The sequence below is a fragment of the Podarcis pityusensis genome (assembly GCF_964106645.2).
Source record: "Podarcis pityusensis genome assembly, chromosome: 7".
Classification (NCBI taxonomy): domain Eukaryota; kingdom Metazoa; phylum Chordata; class Lepidosauria; order Squamata; family Lacertidae; genus Podarcis; species Podarcis pityusensis.
Window position 1 is genome coordinate 615,857 of NC_138031.1, and position 19,063 is coordinate 634,919.

The 19,063-nt window shown below is 49.1% G+C and overlaps 1 protein-coding gene and 1 long non-coding RNA gene across 5 annotated transcripts in view; one reads left to right on the forward strand and one right to left on the reverse strand.

The window, feature by feature from the left end:
• SPATC1 (spermatogenesis and centriole associated 1) overlaps positions 1–14,654 on the forward strand; it is a 45,399-nt gene extending 30,745 nt beyond the window's left edge. Inside the window, exons 4-5 of one of the 4 annotated variants that reach the window (XM_081013970.1) lie at positions 10,213–10,352; positions 14,252–14,654. In XM_081013970.1, coding sequence (XP_080870096.1) covers positions 10,213–10,352; positions 14,252–14,581 — 470 coding nt within the window. In that variant the 3' untranslated portion in view covers positions 14,582–14,654. Of the gene's footprint in view, positions 1–10,212; positions 10,353–14,251 lie in introns of those variants that run through there. The other 3 variants (XM_081013972.1, XM_081013973.1, XM_081013971.1) reach the window with 3 other exon arrangements.
• Positions 10,364–17,023, reverse strand: LOC308481537. Its single transcript, XR_013988739.1, has 3 exons — positions 16,447–17,023; positions 12,424–13,481; positions 10,364–12,308 (listed from the first exon to the last, which is right to left on the reverse strand). It is a non-coding gene; the product is annotated as an uncharacterized lncRNA (long non-coding RNA).
• Positions 17,024–19,063: the final 2,040 nt, after the last annotated feature.

Below are 19,063 nucleotides of genomic sequence, written 5' to 3' on the forward strand. Positions count from 1 at the left end.
TAAGACCTTGGCTCAGAGGTCTCCCTCTGGAACATAGAGCTTCTCCTCTATACATCCTTTTCCAGGGCCCATCCTTTTCCAGGAACCTCTCCTTTTCCAGGAACCTCTCCACATCACTGGCATCCTCCTGCAGCACCACTAGCTCGCCTTTCGCGAATGCATCCTCCCTTGTCTTCTGCTAGAACTCAGAGACTTCCACAACTGACCCAGCTGCTAGCTGTAGCTGCTCTGGCTTCAAGTTGTGCCTATACACTGGAACTAGCTCATCATCCTGATATTCCGGCTTCCTGGAAAGGGCATCTACTCCTTGATTCAAACTACCGGCTACATACTGGAGTCTAAAATCAAATCTGGCAAAGAACTGCGCCCAACAAATCTGCTGTTGATTGAGACATCTCATCATCTGCCAATACTCTAGATTCGGACTTTCAGTGTGCACCTCCACCTGGTGTCACCCCCTCCACACTTCAAAGGCTTCTTTGATCACTAAAAGTTCCTTCTCCCAAATGGTGTAATTCTACTCGGAAGGAGTCAGCTTCCTGGAGTGGAAGGCACACGGGCGTAGGTTGCCATCTTGGTCTCCTTGAAGCAGCACCACCCCCACCACCCTGTCAGAGGCATCCATTTCCACAATCAGCGGCCAGTGAGGGTCTACATGTGCTAGGTATGCCGTTGAGAAGAATATGGTTTTGAATTCAAATGCCTGCCACACCTCGGCTGTCCACTGGAATGGCTTCTTGCCCCTCAAGCAATCTGTGAGGCATAGTGAGTCTTGAATAGTCCGGCACGAACTTGCAGTAGTAGCTGGCAAAACCCAAGAATCTCTGCAGATCTTTCTTTGCCTTGGGTTCCTGCCATGACACTATGCTCTGCGCCTTAGCAGGATCCATGTGCATCCCCTCCAGTGTGAGGCAGTGACCTAGGAAATCTACTGTTGATACACGAAACTGAGACTTTTCCAACTTGGCACTGAGTTGATGTTTCCACAGCCTCTGCAGCACCTCTGTCACGTGACGTACATGTTGCTCTGGGTTCTCTGAGTATATCAGCACATCAAGGTAAACCACCATGAATCTATCCACTAGGCTTCTGAGGACATAACTGATGAAGGCTTGGAACATTGCTGTCCCTGACTGCAGTCCAAAGGGCATGACCAGGTATTCGAAGCTGCCATATCTGGTGCAGAACACTGTTTTCCACTCATCTCCCTCTCTCTCACGGATTGGTTATAAGGCCCCCTCAAATCCAACTTTGTGAAGATTTTTCCTGACCTCAACCTTTCTGTCAGGGAACTGCCATCGGAGGGACAGGTGGTGGAAGGGCTCACGGAGGTTGGGAGAGACCCAGCAGCGGAAGCAGGAACCAGCAGGGGGAGAGGTGGGTCTCTGAGGGAAAGCGAGCAAGAGGGAGGGCTCAGGGACACGTCCAGCGAGAACAGTGGGGAGGTTTCTGGACCTCCCATAGGGAGACCCACTCCTCGCCGGAAACTGTCACGCCGTGAGTCCAGAAGACGTGTTTCCGTTAAGGAGCTTTTATGTTGGAAGCGATTCCGAAAGCAGCCACTGTCGGAATCTGCGAGTGACTAGAGGAGCCATGTCTGAGGGGCTCCGTCACAGACAGAGGTTTGTGGACTTGAACAAACTCTGAGGGACTACGATTTTACGCACAAGCAGCTCATCATCCCATCACAGCATTCCGACAGTCTTTGAAAGCAGCTTGTGCAGGAAAAGGCATCATGAGCAACCCAGCCGGAACCGGAGAAGCAGGAGCAGGGGCGAATCCAAGCCTGGAGGAAAGGTACCGGGTGTTGGAGGTCCAGCTAGCGCTGCAGACGGCGAGGCTTGAGGAGAGGAGGGTTCAGGATGCAGACAAAAAGGGGAAAGCCACCCAGCTCGCCAGAAAGGTACCAGGATTGGTGCAGAAGTTTGGGGGGGAGCCCAAGGACTATCATGCCTTTCGGACAGAGATGCAATATGCCCTCAATCTGCAGTTTGATGAATTCCCTGACGAGGAATCACGAGTGGCTTTCGTGATTGGGCATCTTGAAAAGGGGGCGAGAGACTGGGTTAGACCCCTGATGGCAGCGAATAGTGACGTCCTAAAGGACACGATGAAGTTCTTTCGCGCCATGGATCTGATGTTTTCCAGCGATATTGAGCAGGGAGTGGTGCGCAGACAGTTAATGGCTTGCAAACAGGGGAGCCGATCTGTCCGTGAGTACTGGACTGAGTTCACCATGCTGGTTCACAGATTGGGGTGGGACTTATCGGCGGAACCCATTCAAATGCTATTTGAAGCTGACCAAATCTGCGCTGACCATAGGAGCAGCTGACCAAATCTGCGCTGACCATAGGAGCGCGCCAGGAGGCGAGAGCATTGGAGAGGCGGGAAGGGAAGGGGGAACGTTGGAAGGAGTTCCGCATTCCAGACATTCCAGAGCCAACTTTCCCGCCGGCAGAGCCGATGGAAATTGGAACAGCGCGCGCGCGCGCAGTTTCAAAGCCCAGTGAGGGGGGAAAGGAGGGAAAAGGCGCCCGGAAATGCTATCTCTGCCAACAGCCAGGTCACTTTGCCAGAGTCTGCCCCCAGAGGAAGGAATGGCAAGGGATGGTGGGAGCTGTGGAGGGAAGAGAGGAAGAAATACCGGAGCAAGTAAAAGCCAACGCCTGGCTGCCACCGTCGGGGCACAGCAGCCAGGCCAAAGAGCAGTGAAAGTGCCCACGCCAGAACCTCCTAAACCCGCCCTAGTCATAGAAGTGGCGCTAGAGCTGCCAAACGGACACCCTCTAAAGATAAAGGCGCTGTTGGACTCAGGCAGCTCCTGCAATTTCATGAGCAAAGAGTTTGCAGCTGAACACCAGATACAGACGATCCCTTTAAGCAACCCCCTGCAGGTGACCACGATCGATGGCAGGGAGCTGTTGGGAGGAGAAGTCAGCTTGCAGACCGTCCCAATGATAATGAAGGTGGCAAGGCACACCGAACTGATAGCGTTTAATGTGGCCACCTTGGGAGGAGCTCCCATTATATTGGGGATGAGCTGGCTAGCGTTACATGATCCGCTGGTGGGCTGGCATCAGAGAGTGGTTTCCTTTGGTTCAGCACATTGCTTAGAACACTGCAAAGAGGGAAAGGGTTTGGCAGGGGCCCAAGCCACCCTAGCAGGGACTGAAGTAATGGAGAACGTGAAGGTACCACGACAATACGCAGATCTCCGCGACGTCTTCAGCGAAAGGGAAGCTGACCAACTACCCCCGCATAGACCCTTTGACTGTCAAATCAATTTACTCCCTGGGGCACAGCTCCCAGTAGGCAAGTTGTATGCCATGTCAGACAGGGAGATGTTAGAACTAAGGGAGTTCATTGACAAAAATCTGAAGAGGGGTTTCATCCGAGAGTCCAGAGCGGTGGGAGGCAGCCCAGTGTTTTTTGTGGATAAAAAAAACACGGACAAGCCGAGGCTGGTGTGTGACTTCAGGGCCTTGAACGCAGTGTCAGAACCAGTGGCCTTCCCTATGCCCAGGATTGACGACATTTTGACAAGGGTGCGGAAGGGAAAGATTTTCACAAAGCTGGACCTAAGGGGGGCGTACAACCTGATACGAATAAGGAAGGGGGATGAATGGAAAACCACCATGTTCACCCCTTTAGGGGCATTTGAATATCTCGTTATGCCCTTCGGCCTACAAGCAGGCTCCGCGTGCTTTCAATCGTTTATGAACCACGTCCTGGGGCCTTTGCTTTACAAGAATTGTGTGGCCTTCTTAGATGACGTGTTGGTGTATTCTGAGAATGAGGAGCAGCATGTGAGAGACGTCAGAGAAGTGTTGAGCAGGCTGCAAGCCAACCAGCTGTGGGTGAAACTGGAGAAGTGTCAGTTTCATACCAAGGAGGTGGAATTCCTGGGGTATCGCCTGTCAGACAAGGGATTGGCCATGGATCCCGGCAAGGTCCAGGCGGTGCTGGAATGGAAAACACCCAAAACAAGGAAGGATGTGCAGAGGTTCCTAGGGTTTGGGAACTTCTATCGTAAGTTCATCCGAAACTTTGCCCACCTGACGTCGCCCATTACGGACTGTCTCAGCAGTAAGAAGAAGTTCGTTTGGACTGAGGAGGCGGAGCGAGCATTTGAGGAACTAAAAAGGGCCTTCGCCTCGGAAGAACAACTCCTGCATGTGGATATACAAAAACCGATGAGAGTGGAAACTGACGCATCAGACAGAGCGATTGGGGCGGTGCTTCTGCAGCCAGGGAAGGAGTCAGAGTGGAGACCGTGTGCCTTTTTTTCGCGAAAGCTGAACAAATCCGAGAGGAACTACACGGTGTATGACCGAGAACTACTCACCATTCATGAGGCGTTCCGGAGATGGAGGGACCTGCTAATTGGCGCACAACATAAGGTGCAAGTGTGCACTGACCACAAGAACCTAGAGTATTGGAGGACGGCACGAGTGCTCAACCAACGGCAAGTGAGATGGGCCCAGGAGTTCTCCAAATTTAACTTTGAGATTTGTTACGTGCCAGGCCCAGAGAACATTAGGGCGGACGCTCTCTCACGCAAACCTGAATATTTGGAGGGGGAGGGAGCACCCGAAGAGAGACATGTCATTCCAGAGGACCGCTGGGTGTGTGGGGCGGCATTGGTGGGACAAAGAGAACTGGTAGAGGGAACGGAGAATGATGAATACGCCCAGGACAAACTCAGGGGTCTCAGGAGGGAGGGAGACAAACCCGGAGGTTTTGAGGAGAGAAACGGGGCGTTGTATTACAAGGGAGCGCTGTATATACCTGAAGGAGAGTTGAGGGGGAAGGTACTCAAGCAGCTGCACGATAGCCCCACAGCGGGGCATTTTGGGCAACACAAAACTATGCGGTTGGTTACCAGGGAATTTTGGTGGCCCAAGGTCAGGGAAGATGTACGGGAGTATGTGAGAGGTTGTGACCAATGCCAGCGAGCCAAAGGGGAGAGGCGGGCGCCGGCGGGGTTATTAGAACCGCTACCCACACCTGAAAGACCATGGGAAGCAGTGTCAATAGATTTCATGACTGATCTGCCAAAGTCCAGAGGGAAAACAGCCATCATGGTTGTGGTAGACCTGTTAACCAAAATGGGCCACTTTATAGCCTGCTCACATGCTGTCACGGCAGAAGAAACAGCGAAATTGTTTGTAGAAAATGTTTTTAGGTTGCATGGCGCCCCCTTGAGGGTGGTTTCAGACCGAGGGAAACAATTTACTTCCAGGTTCTGGAGGAAGCTCATGAGCTTACTGCATGTAGAGGTCAATTTTTCGACTGCCCGGCATCCTGAAACCAACGGGCAGGCGGAAAGAGCCAATGGCATCCTCCAGCAATATCTGAGGTGTTATGTCAATGACAGAGAGAATGATTGGGTGGAGAAGCTGGCGTTGGCGGAATTTGCCTACAACAATGCGGAGAACGTGTCCACAGGGATGAGCCCCTTTTTGGCTAATTACGGGTGCCATCCCAGGGCTTTCCCGGGGGGGAAGGGGAGAGATGGAGCGTCCCGGCTGCCGAACAGTTCGTAGAAAAAATGGAAGCGATCCATCGTCAGCTCCAACTCAACTTAGACAGGGCCAAGGAGGAGTATAAGAGGCAGGCAGACAAAAACAGAAGGGAAGGTGAAACCATTAGGGTGGGGGACCAGGTGTGGCTGTCAACCCAAGGGTTACCATTCAAAGGGGGTTGTAAGAAGTTAAGACCCAAAAGATTGGGCCCATTTGAAGTCACGCAACAGGTCAACCCAGTGGCTTTCAGACTCCGGTTACCGAACCACATGAAGCTGCACCCAGTTTTCCACAGGTCGTTGCTGTCACCGTATAAAGGGGACAGAGAAGGGAGGTTCACCCGGGGACCAGCAATGGAGGAAAGGGAACACAGCAGCCATGTGGCGGAGATCCTAGATTCCAGGTGGAAGGGAGATCAAGTGGAGTATTTGGTAATGTGGGAAGGGGAACCGGAGTCGGAAAACACCTGGGTCATGGCAGAGGATGTCAATGACGAGGTCTTAATAGAAACTTTTCATCAGAGGTTCCCACGTAAACCTCAGCCTGTAGCGAGGTTCCGGAGGGAATACTTTGCAACCACAGATGAGGAAGAGGAGTTGGAGGGGTTCACAGATTCCGAGGAGGAGGAGGATTCAGAGACCCGGAACGGCAACCGATGGAGGGAAATGTTCGAGACGTCTGAAGATGAAGAGGATTCCTTTCGGGGTTTTACCTCCTCACCGCCCAGAGGAGAGGGAACGGGAGGGGGTGACGGGGGCCCTGGAGGGGAGGTGGATGTCAGGGAACTGCCATCGGAGGGACAGGTGGTGGAAGGGCTCACGGAGGTTGGGAGAGACCCAGCAGCGGAAGCAGGAACCAGCAGGGGGAGAGGTGGGTCTCTGAGGGAAAGCGAGCAAGAGGGAGGGCTCAGGGACACGTCCAGCGAGAACAGTGGGGAGGTTTCTGGACCTCCCATAGGGAGACCCACTCCTCGCCGGAAACTGTCACGCCGTGAGTCCAGAAGACGTGTGTCAGGGGTTCAGGAGCAGAGGCAAGGGCAAGGGAGGAAACAGAGAGCGAGGGGGAGGAGGCAGAAGAAAAGATGAGTGATGACGACGACCCGAGATCTCCGAGTCTTTCCAGTGAATCAGAAGATTCACAGAAAGGAGCACCAGTGGCCAGGGCAAGGGGGGAGCCTAGGGGGACACCCCAGGAAGATAGAGCCAGAGGGGACTCAGAGGGGAGCAGTTGGAAATCGGGACCAGCGTCACCGCCAGAGAGCAGGGAAGAGGAAGGGCGCCAGGGATCAAGCGCTGGCAGCTCACAAGCGCTGGCAGCTCAGGAGTGGCCACACCTCCATCGGGGAGCGAAGAAACGGTCAGACGGAAGGTGGAAGGTTGGGCGCGCGCGCCAAGTTCAAATGCACAGGAAAGTGGCAGAGGGACCCAGAGAAGAACAGTCAGGCGGAAAAGGTGGAGCAAGGCTAGGATATTAAGTTGGTGTACAAGGGGCGGAGACTCAGATGGAGCTTCGCCGATCTAACCATTAGACGTAGGGTTGCACGCAGCAGCTTGAGAATGGAAACTGTAACTCAATAAAGACTTTTATTTAATGATCGCTGGCTAGCGTGATCCTCTGTGAGCTAGGATCTGGAAGCAACTCTGACAACGTGTTTCCGTTAAGGAGCTTTTATGTTGGAAGCGATTCCGAAAGCAGCCACTGTTGGAATCTGCGAGTGACTAGAGGAGCCATGTCTGAGGGGCTCCGTCACAGACAGAGGTTTGTGGACTTGAACAAACTCTGAGGGACTACGATTTTACGCACAAGCAGCTCATCATCCCATCACACTTTCCAATAAATCCCCAATGTGTGGTAGTAGACAGCGATTGAACACCATTATGTGGTTAATCTTCCTATAGTTTGTGCACAATCTAAGTTCTGAAGTACCGTTTTCTTCACGAATAGCACAGGGGCGCCTCCTAGTGCCTTGGGCGGTCTGATGAAACCCGCTGCTAGATTCTTATCCGAAAACTCTCTCAAAACCACAAGCTCTGCTTGTGACATCAAATAGATGCGACTGGTGGGCAACTGCGCACCTGACAGAAGATCTATTTTACAGTCATAAGGTCTATGGGGCAGTTGGCTCTCCTCTCCAGTCAGAGGGCTTACTTGTATGCAAAGATTCCGCTTAGACCTCTGAGTGTGGAAACAGATGCAACTTGACTAGTAAATCACTTAAACTACTCTTAAATTAGTTGAAAACATATTAAATATATTATATGGAAGTTTATTTAATATTTTTATTAAATCTACTACTTCCTTACATTTTAAGGCCCTCCACAGCTGCAGAGAGGCTCAGCAAAGCAAAGCCCTCTACTGCTGCAGGGAAGCGCAGCACATCCTCCACAGTGGTGGGGAGGTATGGCAGGACCCTCTGCCACTGTGGGGAGGTGCAGCACACCCTCCACCACTGCAGGGAGGTATGGCGGGACCCTCTGCCACTGCGGGGAGGCCCAGCAAGGCCCTCCACCACCACAGATATATATCGTGCTATATCATGATGTTTAGCTGGTGATATATTGTGATGTTGAAAACCAGATACTGGCCAGCCTTACAGGTAATATGTTTCTTGTTTCCTCGGCGGCGGCACCTTACCTATCTGAGCAAATTGCCCTCTATCCCCAGATGTTTTAAAAAGGAGGATTAATGGAGGATGAGACTATCTATGGTTTAAAATCATGGTGGCCATGGGGCTCTCTCCAGAATGAAGAGGCAGCGTGGCCCTGAATAAATAATAAATAAAATCATCTTTCATTTTAATAAATAAAATAAAAATGCATGTTTGTGGAGGGGGGTTATTGGTCCGTTTGATTCTTAATGTATTTTTGTCTTGTGTTTATTTTTATGTTGTGAACTGCCCTATGATCTTCGGATGAAAGGCAGAATACAAATTTAATATGCTTCTGGCATCTGTCTGTCTCAGGAGACAATGAGCAGTGCCCCTTTATGGGTAAAGTCAGACTGTTGGAGAGTTATAACATCTGCTGTAGCTGCAGAAACTGATATGGGAGAGACGCGTTATGTTTCAGCTAAGGCAGATAAAGGCATCCAGTTGTGCTGATGTAGGTGTACCATGGCATTTCTTCTTTCTGCACTCCTCCCAGAGGTCTTTTCTCCTCTGGTCACCGCTGTGGATTCATGACCTGATTGATTGCCTCCAGGCACTGCAATTGTCTGCAAGAGATTCCCACACTGTGGGGTTGGTGGTGCCAGCATTTATGTTATATTCGCAGACAGGTCTGTTGCCTGAAGCCAGTTCTCCGTAGAGCACATCCTTAGGAATCCTGCCATCTTTTATTTTGCGGACATGATCATGCCAGTGTAGACGTCGCTGAGAGTAGAGTGCAAACATGCTGGGAATGTGGGCTTGAGAGAGCACATTTTTGCTTGAGACTCTATCCTGCCATATGATGCCCAAAATCTTCCTCATGCAGTGTGATCCAACACACGAGCCTAGTAGGCCTTCATCTTGGTATTGGTCATTAGCATCACAACAAAAAGCTTTTATCCAAGAGAAGCCTTGCGGTTGTGGGGGGGGGGGATCTCCCTGTGCTTTAATAATCAGCTTGGTATAGGTTGTTAGCATCACATTCTGCCATTCCCTTTTGGAAAGGCAAGAAATTGGTTGTTAATAGTCACGGCAGTCACCTTTGTTCTTGTAGAGGGTCACAACGCTGGAGTCATGCATGTCTTGTGGCATGGATCCTGCATCCCAACACAACAAGAGGAAGTAGTGGAGGTGCAGCATGAGGGAGGACTTGAGGCCAGCTTTTAGGAATTTGGTACTGTCCTGGGACTTTTCCTCATGCCTGAGAGTTGATGGCATTCTTCAGCTCATCGAGGGAGGGAGGACATCCAGCTCTCCCAAGACAAGGCAGTGTCTGGATGCTGTCAACTGCTGTGTCAGCAACCATGTTTTCCCACAAGTACAGTTCTTGATAGTGCTCTGCCCATTGCTTCATCTGCTTTCTATTTCACAATATACCAATATATGATTTCATAATATCTTGGATCCATATACAAAAGGTCAATTATGGTTTAAGGAGGGTTTTTTATTGGCGTTCATCTGTCTCAAGAGACAATGAAGTGTGTCTCCAGGGGTTTAAGGAGTGATACATAACTTTTTGGGTGCCTTCGGTTATGACTGAATTTCAAGCAGAATGTCAAATTATATTAATGATTATATGAGTGAAAATAAAATATAAGGTTGAACAGTGTCTTGGCATGTTACATTCCAATAATTACCAAACTATTTCCCAATAAATATTGTTTAGTGCACTTCATTCAATCTCTTTTTCATAATATGCAAGTTTTGTCAACAGGACTAAACCCTATATTCTTTTGTGCCATTGGAGGATGTCAACCAGCATATCTACAAACACACACACATCACGTTTCTCTATCCAGGCAAGTCAGAGGCACCTCAAGGACACATCCTGCACAGGCAAAAGCACTCAAGGAGGGCACGGAGGATGTCCAGTGAGGGTGCAGTATGGGGACAGTCCTAAAGGGGCTGCCCTGGCCCTAAGGCTTCCCTGAGCAAATGTAGCGCTTCGTTGGGTGTCCCCCTCAAGGAGGAGTTGGGAGATCTGCTGCCTACTGCGCTATCCTGCTGGACTGACTGGAAATCCCCCCTTGGTCCTTACAGATCCCAAACTGGTAACCATGGAGCGCATCGTTGGAGAGATTGCCTTCCAGCTGGATCGCAGGATCCTCTCCAGCATCTTCCCTGATCGGGTCCGCCTCTACGGTTTCACCGTCAGCAGCATCCCTGAGAAAATCCAGCAGGTGAGGGGAGATTCCCCTGCCCCCCACTCCCCAGTCCTAGCCCTGCTGTGGTGTGTTGACAGGGTGCAATCGAAGAAGATGGAGGAACAGGAACCCTGAAAGCTGCAGTCCAGAGATGGGAAGACGCAGGCCTAGGGGCTAAACATGGCCCCTGAGGCCTTTCTGTTTGGCCCCCCAGGACTTTCCCCAGGCCACATTCCTCTGGCCCTGCTTTGCCCTTGTCCTGGCTCCTACCCAACACCTAGAGGAGAGAAAGACACCTTTATCCAGGCAAGTAATGGTACAGTTTCAGCAGCAGACACCGTGCTCAAGCATCGCAGTTCAGGAATTTAGGAGCAGGCCAAGGAGTTAAGGACTGGCGTGGGACGCTCACTCACAAGATTCCCTTGTTGTGTGGGAATATCAAGACTGCAAGAGTGCACACCATCGGAGCGGGCGAGTCTGCTCCATCTGCAAAGGCACTGTCAGCTTCTAGGCCACAAGGCTACACCCTCCAGCTCAGGATCCTGGTCAGTCACTGCTGCCTCCTGTCCAGCCTCCAGTGAGTGGATCAAAGCCCTCCATTGAGTCTTCCTGCTCCACAGGAATGTCAGGAAGAGAGACGACACCCATGCTCGCCCTTCCAAAGTGACCAAAGCCAGGGTGGAAAGGAGATCCCACTTCAACCCAGGTTCCCCAGCCCTCATCCTCGTTTCTTCTGCATCCTCCATCAGAGCCTGCCAATCCCAGCCCAGTTTTGACAGAGCTGCTGGGCTTATGAGGTCACTCTCGTTGAGTGTTTTTGCCTGGATGGAATGTGTGTCTTTAATCTCTTTATAATGGCTCCGGCTTTCCTGGATGAAGAATGGAGAGTGGTACATGAGTGACTATAGAAAGCAGCCACTCTTTTCTATAGGTAAAAACAACAACTGTTGCTCTGCCCACTCTTGCCTCTGGCTCTGCCCACCACTGACGTGCACCCCAAATAAAGTTACCTAGAAGGGGATGTGGCCCTCAAGCTAAAAAGTTTCCCTTATTGCAACTCCTGCCGTGGCCTCTTCTTCTTTCAAAGTTGTGTTTATAGGAAGAATCCGTCTATTCCCACTTCTCTCCGTTATGATGTCCAATTCACTACCTGCATCAGTCTGCAAAGTATTTTTAACGCACTCACAAAAACTCATCAGGCTCTTAAAATGCATTTATCCTGATTTATCCATTTTTATACGCATTTTTGCGTAATATATGTGTTTTTACAAACAGGTTTCTCCAATCAATATAATGCAATTGTCTGTGTTCTTTTCATTAACACCTTTCGTACATTATTCTATCTGCATCTCTCTGCACATTTATTGGTTGGAGAATGGGTCCATAAATTCCAGCTGGCACAGAATGTTGCAGCCAGATTGCTGATGGGAGCTTCTGGCCACGAACATGGTTGCAGAGGATGGCAACCAAGATGATCAAGGGTCTGAAACCAAGCCTTATAAGGAACGGCTGAAGGAGCTGGATATGTTTAGCCTGGAAAAGAGGAAACTGAGAGGAGATGTGCTAGCCAGCTTCACCTATCTCAAGGGCTGTCACATGGAATATGGAGCAAGCTTGTTTTCTTCTGATCTAGAGGGTAGAACTTGAACCAGTGGATTCAAGTTATAAGAAAGGAGATTTCCACTAAACATCAAGAAGAGCTTTCTGACAGTAAGAGCTGTTCGAAATTGAACGGTCTCTCTTGGGACTCTGCTTCCTTGAAGGTTTATAAGCAGAGGTTGTGTGGCCACCTGTCTTGAATGCTTTAGTTGAGATTCCTGCATTGCAAGGAATTGGACTAGATGACCCTTACAGTACCTTCCAATGCTACGATTCTGTCAGGTGTGCATGAAGCAAAGCCCTGTGACCAATAGGACTCTGCAGGACTGGGGCCTTCCTCTGAAGAAGCAAGGCGCGGCCACACAGGTGAGGTCGATTGGTAACTCACAGCACCTGGTGGCAAGAGCCGGGAAGGGATATAAGGTCAGCATTTTCCCTTCGGCTCTTTGCCACAGCAACACGTTTCCTGCCTTGCTGTGTTTGACTCCTTGCTTCTTGATCCTCGGACCCTTGACTTTGTGACCCCTTGCTTCCTGACCCTCGGACCCTTGGCTTCTTGACGCCTGGCTCTCTGACCCTCGGACTCTTGGCTTTCTGACTCCTGGCTTCTGGACTCCCGTTCCTGCTCCCACCCTGCCATCTTGCCCCCGGTCCCGACGTCCCCAGCCAGGACTTCAATCGCTTGTGAACCAGACCGTGACAGATTCTATGAACATGTGACACCATTGTTAAAACAGCTGCACTGACGTCCCATCTACTATTGAGCCAAGTTCAAGGTGGTATTAATTTTCAAAGCCTTGAACATCTATAGGAATGTCGTTGGTTGTTCCCCAAGTTGGTGATGCTCACTTGACAATGAGAAACCAAGTCTTTAGTGCCATAAACCCAGTCAATAACGATTCAGCAAAAGCCTGCTGAAAACCTTTCTATTCCGCAAGGCCTATGCAGGCAGTTCAGATTGTATCTTTCCACAGTGGTTACCTGATGCTTGTTTTTAACCTTTTTACACTTTTAGTGTATGGTTTTCTATATTTTTAATGTTGTAAACTGCTTTGATATATTTTTATGATTGAGTAGTGTGTAAATATTTTTTATAAATAAATAAACTGCGTCGCAAGATCCAGAGGAGCATGAATCTCAAAGGGTAGCTGTGTTTTACGTCACTGTTTCAAGAAATGCAATTAAAGAACTTCATGTTAAAAGGCAAAATGAACCAAATATCTCCCCCCGTCCCTCATTTGTAGTGGTGTCAAGTTCACTCCTTTTTCCTTTGGTGCAAAACAATAAAGAGAAGTCAGCCTCCATATCCCTCCTGCGCCATGTATTGCTAGGGAGATTCAGGCAGCTTCTGAACAGCTCTGCTTTCTGCTATTTTCAAGTGGCAAAGAACAGAACAGGAAGCAGCCCCCATCCCACAAGGCGAGGAAGCAGCATAGCCCCAGCTACGCAAACACAGGGCAAATTTTGTGGTTTCTCTGACCCCTCCCTTTCCAGCACCAACCTGTTAAATGTGAACTATTTGGCTCCCTCCATGCTCAGAATGCAGCCTTGCCTACATAGCTCAATCTAAAATGATTTTAGTGAATCACTTTCTAATAAATTAATAAATTGATTAATATGATAAATGTCTTTTTTCCTGTTTGATTAAGCTTACGGGTAATTTTTGGTTTACGCAAGGCCCTAGTGATATCTGCGTTAAATGCAGTAGCCATTGTCTTCCGAGAGATGGATGCCAACAACGAAGGAAACAGAAATGTACAGTGGTACCTCTGGTTACGTACTTAATTCGTTCCGGAGGTCCGTTCTTAACCTGAAATTGTTCTTAACCTGAAGCACCACTTTAGCTAATGGGGTTTCCCGCTGCTGCCACGCCGCTGCTGCGCAATTTCTGTTCTCATCCTGAAGCAAAGTTCTTAACCCAAGGTACTATTTCTGGGTTAGCAGAGTCTGTAACCTGAAGCGTTTGTAACCTGAAGTGTATGTAACCTGAGGTACCACTGTAGCTGCCTATTCGCAACATGTGCCTACAACTTTCTCTGACTTTGGGGTTTGAACTCTCAAACTGACTGGCTAGGGTTGATGGGGGGATAGCAGCTCCAAACCAAAGGAGGGTGCCAGCTTGGGGGTGGGGAACTGGCACTGACCATAGGGAATAATCAAAGATGCCTCTCTCCCTCCCCCCCCCTCTTCTGAAGATGCCAGGAGCGGCAGGAGTTTTTCCCATTTGACCCTCCTGGCTGCATAAACCTACAGCTCCCTAAAGGCGGCTGAGGAGGCTGGGCTTCTTCTCGAGGGCTCAGAAACCCTCTTTTCTAATGCTGCTTCTCTCCCCACAGGCAGCCAATGACTCCCTGTCTCCAATGTCAGCAGAGGAGCGCCAATCCATGGTGGAGCGCTACGACACCATCATGAATATGCTGAAGCCAAAGGGCTATGACCCAAACTTCCACTCCAAGTTCACAGAGCACATTGTCAACACCTACGGGATCCTGAAGGAGCGCCCAGATGCGGCAGGCCCTGAAGGAGACGTCTACAACAACCCGAGCTACCTGCGGCAGGTGATTGAGCAGATCGTGCCTCCAGAGAAGATGACGGACTGCCTGACCCTGCTGGACTGCCTCAGTTTCATGGCGTCCACGGACGGGAAGCCCTTGTTCATCTGGTGACCATCCGCCTGTCCCCCTCCTGGCATTCCATCCCACTATAGCCACAATAAACCATCTGGAAACAGCTGGCAAAGCGTCTTGTGCAAAGTCCATCCCACGAGGGGGGGAGGGCCCTGCCGCCACCACAGTCCTTCCGTTACCTGGAAGGAAGCCATTCAGAGGGCCCCTCGGGGTCTTCGACAAACGGACCCCAAACCCCCCAGTCCTAGGCTGGCGGAAAGCTGCCTCAATCCCAGAACCAGAAGTCCAAAGCAACATGGCGGCTGGCTGAAAAGATGTCGTCCAGTCGGCTGCCGGTGCTATATACAGTACCGTATTTTTCTGTGTATAACACTGTGTATAAGACGAACCCTATTTTTTGAGCCCAAAATTAAGAAATAAATAATTGCAACATTCCGTGTAAAAGACGACCCCCAGTTTTAAACTTTTGGGGGAAATATAGTCTTATACACAGAAAAATCCTGTAATCTTTAGAGGATGTCCGAAGGCAGCCCTGTATATGGAAGCTTTGTGTGAGGTTTTATTGTGTTTTTATATATGTTGGAAGCTGCCCAGAGTGGCTGGGGAAACCCAGTCCGATTGGAGGGGGGGCTACAAATAATATATAATTATCGTAGCCCCCCCGCCATCGGACTGGGTTTCCCCAGCCACTCTGGGCAGCTTCCAACATACCATATTTTTCCGTGTATAAGACTAGGTTTTCTCCCTTAAAAAGAATGACAAAATGTGGGGGGCGTCTCATACACGGAGGCCATCTCCCCCATTTTCTTAAATCGGAGTCCCCCAAAATAGAGGGCGCCTTATAGATGGAAAAATACGGTATATAAAAAGACAATCAATGAGCCGATTGAAAGGTGAGGAGATCATTAATTAACTGGCCTTGTTAACGGAAATCCGAGGGCTCCCTTGGACAAAAACAAAGACACCAACCAGGATTACTTGGAGCAAAACAGCAGCCTGTAGGCTTGGCCTTTATTGAACTGTTGCAACAGGGTGTTCCCCTCACTTGCAGGAGAGAGGAAAGACCCAGAAAGATGGTGTGCAAGACTTTATAAAGACTTTTGAAATTGCCACCCTGTAGATCAAGCCCACCCCCAGAAACATCATACATACATCACAGAAGAGGCGGTCCAAAATAGAAATCTTAATATTTTTCTCCTGTTGTTGTTTATCTCCTGTCTGGCAGGTTACTTGACTGGATACCCTGAGGAGCCTGGCCAGTCTTTTGTAATGATCAATACTTAGTTCCTGGGCCAGGTCACAGGCTCACACCCTATTCAAACACAGACATGCCCTTCAGACAGGATTTGTGAGGGAAACGACAAGGGGGAGGCTTTTCCAGTTTGACCTTGCAGAGAAAACATTTGCTCAGTTTAGGAATCAAAATGGTTCCAGGTTGGCCTTCCTGTGCTGATCTATGTATGTGCTTGGTTGGTACACTTAGGAACATCACCATATATTTAAGAGCATAAAATTCCTATTACAGCCTAAATCAATTTGGCAAAGTGGGGGGATGAAGAGGAAGTCTACTCCCCTTCTTGGATACCTTTCTGCATGGCGGGCATTACAAGTAAACCATTGGGAGAAAGTTTTCAAGCTATAATCCAGCCAAAACGTTTTATTTCCTACTTGTACCTCGCTAGGAAAGTTGAACCTTGAGCTCAGCCTGGAACCTGAACCGGAGCCACTTTGAGACGGCAGAAAGGCCTCCTTCCTCGCGGCCTTCCCCGGACCTTTCCGGCTCCTATTTCCGGAGAGGAGCCCCCCCCCCCCTTATTTCTAGCCCCCCATTCGGAAAACAGTGAAAACACAATATCCATCTGAAATCACAGGCAGCCATAACAAAGTCCTCCCCACTTACTTACCCCTCCAGCGTCCCGAGAAGAAGCTCGTCCTCCGGAAAGGGAGCCGCGAAGGCCCCAGGCGCGCCTCTGTGGGGAGGCAGCCCCATAGCTTGGGGGGGTCCTAGTTGTGACAGGGGTCTGCACCCCCCGAGACGCCAGGCCAGGTTCTGGGGGGGGGGGCAGAACCTGTTTGGGCTGGCCCCCCATGGACCCCCTCACAGACCCCGCGAGTCAGGGTCTGGGGGGTGAAATCTGAGGGGAGAGACTTGGGGGGCGCAGCAGCAGAGCCAGTCCCCCCCCACACAAAAGCTTTTCCTTCTTCAGGATGCCCCATCTGCCATGGGGGGCTGTGGGGGGGGTGTCCTGAAAGGCAAATCCATCTAAGGATGGCGGCTGCCTCTAGGCCCCGCCGTGTTAAGGGGCGAGGGGGTTTTGCCCTCAGAAAGCGCCTCAGGCCGGCCTCGCTCTCCAGAGGAAGCGGGAGCCCCGTCGAGAGAGATGGGCAGCAAGACGGGGGGCGCCCCCCAAATCCCCCCAGGTCCCATGGCGCCCCCCAAACGCGAACCCCACACATCCCCTCAGAGGGGAAAAGGCGCCAAGAGAGAGGAGGTGGGAAAAGGCGGGAAAAGGAGGAGACAGAGAAGCGGGACGAGGCCGCGGGAGGAGGGAGGTAGCTCGCTTTCTTTCTTTCTTTCTTTCTTTCTTTCTTTCTTTCTTTCTTTCTTTCTTCTCTCCGGGAAAGGGCTGAAGGCGGACTACAGATTAGCCGGGGGGAGCACAAGGGGGGGGATAATAAAATGTCAAATTTTTATAAGAAAGAGAACCTTCTTCCACAGAAAAAAGCAGTGAAAACAGACGCGGAAAGAATTTTCTATATTTCTATATCTAGAATCATAGAGTTGGAAGAGACCCCAAGGGCCATCGAGTCCAACCCCCTGCCAAGCAGGAAACACCATCAGAGCACTCCTGACATATGGTTGTCAAGCCTCTGCTTAAAGACCTCCAAAGAAGGAGACTCCACCACACTCCTTGGCAGCAAATTCCACTGTCGAACAGCTCTTACTGTCAGGAAGTTCTTCCTAATGTTTAGGTGGACTCTTCTTTCTTGTAGTTTGGATCCATTGCTCCGTGTCGGCTTCTCTGGAGCAGCAGAAAACAACCTTTCTCCCTCCTCTATGTGACATCCTTTGATATATTTGAACATGGCTATCATGTCACCCCTTAATCTATATCAGGACCACCTTCGTCCATGGGGAAAAAATAGGTCAAATATAGAATGCATATTTAAATAAGCATAACTATAATATAAATATATATTTTTCAAAAATTTTATTGGTTTTTACAATATTATAAGCAAACAAACAAACACACGCAAGACAAACAAAAATAACAAACAAAAATCGAAGCCTTATTGAAAATTAGAGTTATTAACTTTGTTAAATGACTTCCTTGCTTCCCCTTGGTTGAATTTCATTGCATGTCCTTGTAACAGTTTTCCAAATCCCATTTTTTTTGAAATTTAACTTCATCATTAACATCCTTAAATCTTCTCCTTATAGAGTTAACATATTAATTTATCACTTAACATAAACAAAATCCTGTAATATACTATACTGTAATATAAATATAAAAATATAAATTTAAGAAACCACAGAAAGAGGGGGAAGGAAGTCAATTCTTGAAATGTTAAAAGGATTGTAAACTTGTTGAAATGTATAAAATGGAAAATCGTAAGTAAAATAAGAAGAAGATGACCAGGGCTATGAAATGCAACCAAGAGGAAGGTTGGCATCAAGTCCCAAGAGTCACGTCTGGCCTTAAAAGAGGGAATTTCTGCCCAAAGAGGGCTGCTCAAAACCACAAGAAGCAGAGATCCAGAGAATTCATGTCTCAGGTCAGGAAAGGGATCGAGAGAAGGCCAGCATGGCTAATGGGCAGAGTCAAGGCAAGGAGACCTCCCTCTGGAAAAGACAGACAAGGACAAGAAGATGAACACACACACAATGCAAACGGAGATGTATAAAAGAAGAAGGATAAGAATTGGAGGAGTATATCGATAAACACATGAAGACCAACAATTTATAAAATTTAAGACTTACTGATAAATTTCCCTGTCGGGGGAAACATGGGGCATAAATAAATATACAGAAATAGTAGTAGTAGTAGTAGTGGTGGAATTATAGTTAAAAGGGACTTGAGGGTCCTCTAGTCCAACCAGCTGCAACGCAGGAATCCCAGCTACAGCATACATGACAGCTGGCCTTCCAACCTCTGCTTAAAAACTTCCAATGAAGAATAATATTTATTTGTTTTAAATGAACGAAAACGAACAAATATCTGAAGGGCTGTCACATGGCAGATAGAGCAAGCTTGTTTTCTCCTGCTTTGCAGGAAAGCATGTTAATTCCTCAGATTAATTGCTCTGTCAATGTTGTTTATTAGTTCATAACACCATTACAGTAATTGATGCACATTGCATCCAATTGCTTTCAGTTATTTTATCTTCGCATATTTCACCTTATATAAGTTGTTTTATTTAAGTTCTAGAAGCTGTCCCAACACCATTTAGCTTTGAACACTGATAAAACAAATGATTTGTTCCAGTTACAGTCTTGAGCAAATGCAAACCTTGACTGAG